This window comes from Myotis davidii, unplaced genomic scaffold, assembly GCF_000327345.1.
Source record: "Myotis davidii unplaced genomic scaffold, ASM32734v1 scaffold164, whole genome shotgun sequence".
In the NCBI taxonomy this organism is placed as follows: Eukaryota; Metazoa; Chordata; class Mammalia; order Chiroptera; family Vespertilionidae; genus Myotis; species Myotis davidii.
Window position 1 is genome coordinate 2002655 of NW_006296417.1, and position 5835 is coordinate 2008489.

Genomic DNA, 5835 nt, shown 5'->3' on the forward strand with positions numbered 1-5835 from the left:
CGCCCCCGGGGAGGGGTGGGGCCCCCCCCTCGATCCTGGCAGGTGTGGAAGCCGTCACTAGCAGTTGAGGGATGTGTGCACCCGCCCCCGGGGGGAAACTGAGACCAGCCCAGGCAGGAGGAGTGCCGAGGAGCTCAGAGCGAGCCAGTGGCGCGCTCCGGCCGGGCCGGCGTTCGTTCCGTGAACAACCTGCGGGAGGCACGGTGGGGGCCGGCCCCAGGGCTGGGCCCCGAGGGAGCGGAGGGGGCTTAAGTGGACGCGATTGTTGCCTGCCTGGGGCGTCCAGCAGCAAGCACCGCCATGCCAGCGAACGCACAGATTCAAACCGGGACCGTCCCTTTGGGGGAGGCGGACACAGATCTAAGGGGAGGCCAGGGGTAGGTCGGTGGTCAGGGAAGGCTTCCTGAGGGTGGTGGCCCGTGAGCTGCAGGGGCCGGAGGAAATACAGCCCTAGGCAGAGGGCACAGCCCCAGGCGGAGGGGCCCCGCCTGAGTTGGCAAAGGGCTTGAGGCCATGAGGCAGGTCCAGCCTTCAGGGCAGACAGGAGGCTTAAGCTGTGTCCAGTACCGTGATGGGCAGACAGAACGCAACGTCTGCATGGACTGCGCAGGCGCGCACGCCCCGCCTATGCCCTAGGCTAGATTTAAGTCAGGTGCAGAGAGAAAGTTGCAGGCAGGGCAGGTGCCATGAAGGGGAGGATATTAGTATGTTATCTACGTGTAGGGTTCTCTAAACTTGTCGACTCTCAGGCTGACATTCGTAAAGCTGTATTTCTGGGCTCTCGTCTGTTCCATTGGTATGTTGTTGTCAGTGCCACACTTTTTAAAAAAAATATATTTTATTGATTTTTTTTACAGAGAGAAAGGGAGAGGGATAGAGAGTTAGAAACATCGATGAGCAAGAAACATCGATCAGCTGCCTCCCGCACACCCCCCACTAGGGATGTGCCCACAGCCAAGGTACATGCCCTTGACTGGAATCGAACCTGGGACCCTTCAGTCCGAAGGCCGACACTCTATCCACTGAGCCACACCAGTTAGGGCAGTGCCACACTTTTTGATGGCCTTAGCTCTGTGATAGGTTCTGTGAGTTTGTTGATTGCATTGGGTAGTATGGACATCTTAAGAGCCCAATACTACATATGTAAATAAATAAATAAAAGACTTTTAAATAAATGTACATTGAATGTGACTCTTACATTGAACAAATTTCATGCAGATGTAGGTGTCCCCCCCCCCCCCCCGCCTCCCCCCGTTGATTGTTCCCAACAGCTAAGCATGCTTTGAAGGTATTCCAGTTGAATTAGGTCCTCCTCGCAAATCTGTTTCTAGACTCGAAAATGTCGGGACCACTTCCTGGTTATAATCTGAGAAGGAGAAGTGCTGATCCCTCTCATCTTGGGAGCTCCCGGGTGCAGGGCACAAGGAGGGAAAAATCTGTTCGACTTGTAAAGGTTTTGGTAACTTCCGTTGCGTTTTCTTCTGCTTGACGTTTCCGTGTAGAGATGTGACAATGGATCATCATGTTTCCACCATCAAACCTCGCAGAATCCAGAACCAAAATGTCATCCACCGCTTGGAGCGCCGGCGCATCAGCTCGGGCAAGGCAGGCACCCACTGGCACCAGGTCCGCGTGTTCCACCAGAACGTCTTCCCCAACTTCACAGTGGTCAACGTGGAAAAGCCGCCCTGTTTCTTGCGTAAATTCTCACCCGACGGGCGCTACTTCATTGCCTTCTCTTCAGACCAGACGTCTCTCGAGATCTACGAGTACCAGGGCTGCCAGGCGGCCGAGGACCTGCTGCAGGGCTACGAGGGGGAGATCCTGTCCAACGGCAATGACCAGCGGTCGGTCAACATCCGCGGGCGGCTCTTCGAGCGCTTTTTTGTCCTGCTGCACATTACCAACGTGGCGGCCAACGGGGAGCACCTGAACCGGGAGTGCAGCCTGTTCACCGACGACTGCCGCTGTGTCATCGTGGGCTCGGCCGCCTACCTTCCGGACGAGCCTCACCCCCCTTTCTATGAGGTCTACCGGAACAGCGAGTCCGTGACCCCCAACCCGCGGTCCCCTCTGGAGGACTACTCCCTCCACATCATTGACCTCCACACGGGCCGCCTGTGTGACACGCGCACCTTCAAGTGTGATAAAGTGGTCCTGTCCCACAACCAAGGGCTGTACTTGTACAAAAACATCCTGGCCATCTTGTCGGTGCAGCAGCAGACCATCCACGTCTTCCAGGTGACGCCCGAGGGCACGTTCATCGACGTGCGGACCATTGGCCGCTTCTGCTATGAGGACGACCTGCTCACCGTCTCCGCCCTTTTCCCCGAGGTTCAGCGGGACAGCCAGACGGGCATGGCCAACCCCTTCAGGGACCCCTTCATCAACTCCCTGAAGCACCGGCTGCTCGTCTACTTGTGGCGCCGGGCAGAGCAGGATGGGAGCGCCATGGCCAAGCGGCGCTTCTTCCAGTATTTTGACCAACTGCGGCAGCTGCGCATGTGGAAGATGCAGCTTCTGGACGAGAACCACCTGTTTATCAAGTACACGAGCGAGGACGTGGTCACCCTGCGGGTCACAGACCCGTCGCAGGTACGCGGCGCTCTCCTGCCTGTTACTGTGCCGCCCCCCCACCGCCCCCCCAGTCTCCTTGGCAGAATGTGACGGCTTTTCTCTTTGTGCATAGCCAACCTCTCAGAAATACGCCTTCTATGTGATCTTAAATATGTGCTATCCCAGGGCTCAGTCCAACCTAAAGCAGCTCTGTTTTCCTCTGCCCACATGTATTTCTTCGGATAAATGGAAGTTAAATCTCAAGCCATTGACATGTAGATCGGCACCTCTGTGATTATTGCCCTCTACCTTCTGCAGAACATTTTAATTTTTATTTTGTTTTATTTTTTTGAATGTTTTTATTGAGCCCTAACCAGTTTGGCTCAGTGGATAGAGCATCGAGCCGTGGACTCAAGGGTTCCAGGTTCAATTCCGGTCAAGGGCATGTACCTTGGTTGTGGGCACATCCCCAGTAGGGGGTGTGCAAGAGGCAGCTGATCGATGTTTCTCTCTCATCGATGTTTCTAACTCTCTATCCCTCTCCCTTCCTCACTGTAAAAAATCAATAAAATATATATTTAAAAAATGTTTTTGTTGATTTCAGAAAGGAAGAAAAAGGGATAGAGAGATAGAAACATCAGTGATGAGAAAGAATCGATTGGCTGCTTCCTGCACGGCCCCTAGTGGGGATCGAGCCTGCAGCCCGGGCATGTGCCCTGACCAGAATCGAACCGTGACCTCTGGTTCATAGGTTGATGCTCAACCCCTGAGCCACGCCGGCTGGACGGCAGAGCGTTTTTAGGACCCTTGAGGTGGAAGCCCGGATGCTACGAGGTTAAGGTGCGACTGCCTGTGGATAATCCTGCCTTGATTTTGTAAGACTGTCCTTGTTAGTCTGACTGTTTTAGTTCTGGCAGTGAGAATGAGCCCACCACACACAGACAGGGCACCCTCTGAAAATCTACCGCTCTTTCCTGCTTAAATGGTTAATGCCAACATACTTCTTCACAAGTCTTCTTCAAAAGTTAACCACTAGGCACGTTCATTTCGCAGAGTTAAGTTTTATGACTCTACCTTGACCTTGCCCATGTGCTGAAAGGTACAGGTTGTAGAGCAGTAAAAGATCAAAAGGATCTCAAATTTTGGATCCCCCAAGTGATTCATCAGGACTCCAGGTCCTGAGGTCTTTTTCAGTTTGAGTGAAAGATGTTGGTAGGAGAGAGAGGCACTTCTCACTGGGAATAAGATGTTGGTAAGACGATGGAAACCTTTAAGATTCTTGGATTGAAACATCGTGTTGAAATTCAGGGTAATCTTAACATTTCTCTCTCTCTCTTTTTGTTTTGTTAACCTTCTCCCAAGGATAAGTTTTCCGTTGATTTGTTTAGAGAGAGTTATAGGAAGGGAGGAGGGGGGGAGAGAGAAAAACATCGATCTGAGAGAGACACCCATTGGTTGCCTCCTGCACACGCCCCACCCAGGGTTAATCTTCTCCCAAGGATATGTTTTCTGTTGATTTTTTTTTAGAGAGAGTGAGAAGGAGGAGGGGGAGAGAGAGAAAAACATCGATGTGAGAGAGACACACCCACTAGTTGCCTCCTGCACACGTCCCACCCAGGGCTGGAGGTTGAACCTACCTCCCAGGTACATGCCCTTGACTGGGAATTGAACCTGCGACCCTACAGTGCACGGGCCGACACTGACCATTGTGCAGCACTGGCCAGGGCAAGGGCATTTCCCTTTAAGAACTCTCCATGTCAGTGTAGACGGAGTAAGAGACCACCGTTCTGTACCTTTGCCCCATGCTCCTGTTCCCAGATTGTCTCCTTAGATGCTAGTTTGCAAATTCTGTACAGAGGGCAAACCTGAAGTCGGCATCACTCGCTGACCTGCGGCTGATTCTGCATTAAGAGAGACTGGACAGGGCGCTCTCTCCTCAGGCCCGACCCGCCATCTGTGGTGAAATGTCTCCGACGTTTTTCTTCTGAGTCGTAGTTCAGGAATTGTTTAGAAAACGGGGCGTGCTGTGGTTTAGAGATGGTTTTGTGCTGGACTCCGTTTCTTCCGTGTCAGTGAGGAAGGCACCCGTGGAGCCATCGTGGGGGAGCATCCAGTTCGCCTTACTGTCCTGGGAGATTGGCGGTGAGACCCCGACTTCTGTAGCCTCCTGTCCCGTGTTTCCCAGGGTCCCGGAGGGAGTCTTAGGAGTTGCTGGTGTAATTCTCCGGTCACATAATGAGGGTAGATCTTGGCGAGGCCCTGATAGGACCGAAGTGTGGTCCCTTCTGCAGAAAGGACAGGAGTCCGTGTTTGTTCAGGTCTGAGCTATGATTACCTTTTTGTTTCGGAGGGAATACGATGTCTGTAATGGCTGCACTTGAGAGAATCCACTTTTTCTTCGCTAAACCCATGACCTATTTATTTCTGGAAGCTGTAGCCAGAAACATTGCTAGGGCTCTGTGCTTCGCTTCCCAGAGGTTGTAATTTTAAACCCAGTCTCTCTGCCCTAGTTGTCTTTTCCGCCTGTTTAATTTGATAGGTTCCAATAAGGCTAATGAGTAAAAAGTGCATCCACAACAAAGCCTGGCTAATGTTAGGGGTGTTAGTCTCAGGTTACCCCCCAGCCTCTTTCATTTGCAGCCAAATTTAATTTCCAGGAGTTCACAAAAGTCCCGTAACATAAGCTTTGGGAAGGACGAATGACTAGTCAAACAGGTGGGCCACATGGCACCAGAAATTGTTAATGGAGATTTAAACTTAATCATCGGAGGGGGACTACTAATCTCAGTGTTCTGGAAACGTCTGGAGGCCTATTAGAAGCTTGCGGGTGGATGGCCCTGTTACACTCGCTGACAAAAACTGTGGGTTCCGTTGCTTCCCTGGTCGGCTGAGCAGAGCGCTGGAGGTTTAAAGGAAGAGGCCCCTCACCCAGGGGTCCTGCAGAAAAAGCGGTAGCTCTGCCCCCATGGTATTTGAGTGCTTGTCAGCTCCCTCCTCTGAGATTCTCTATAAATCGCAAACGTATCTACAAATGCCTGGGCTGAAAGAACACTTAGGACAGAAGTGGAAAACCCTCTGAGTTTTCATTTGCTCAGCAGCAGTGCCCTGCTTGGTTGCAACTTGCCTGGGCAGCTTTAGGGCAAAACGTACTCAAGGCGGCTCTCTGCATGCTAGACATAGTGAGAGGAAACGTAAATGCCCCGAAATTGAACTTTCCGCTGGATGTATGTATACAAGAGAACATAATCTGTCAACAGGCGACCCCGGGCCCCAGGTCAC

The 5835-nt window shown here is 52.3% G+C and overlaps 1 protein-coding gene across 3 annotated transcripts in view; it reads left to right on the plus strand.

Moving 5' to 3' along the window:
- The window catches only part of DET1 (de-etiolated homolog 1 (Arabidopsis)), a 42412-nt gene that overhangs the window by 29352 nt on the left and 7225 nt on the right, over positions 1–5835 (plus strand). For 2 of the 3 annotated variants that reach the window (XM_015569129.1, XM_006771745.2), the window contains exon 2: positions 1503–2595. In XM_015569129.1, coding sequence (XP_015424615.1) covers positions 1513–2595 — 1083 coding nt within the window. In that variant the 5' untranslated portion in view covers positions 1503–1512. Of the gene's footprint in view, positions 1–43; positions 797–1502; positions 2596–5835 lie in introns of those variants that run through there. The other variant, XM_015569128.1, reaches the window with a different exon arrangement.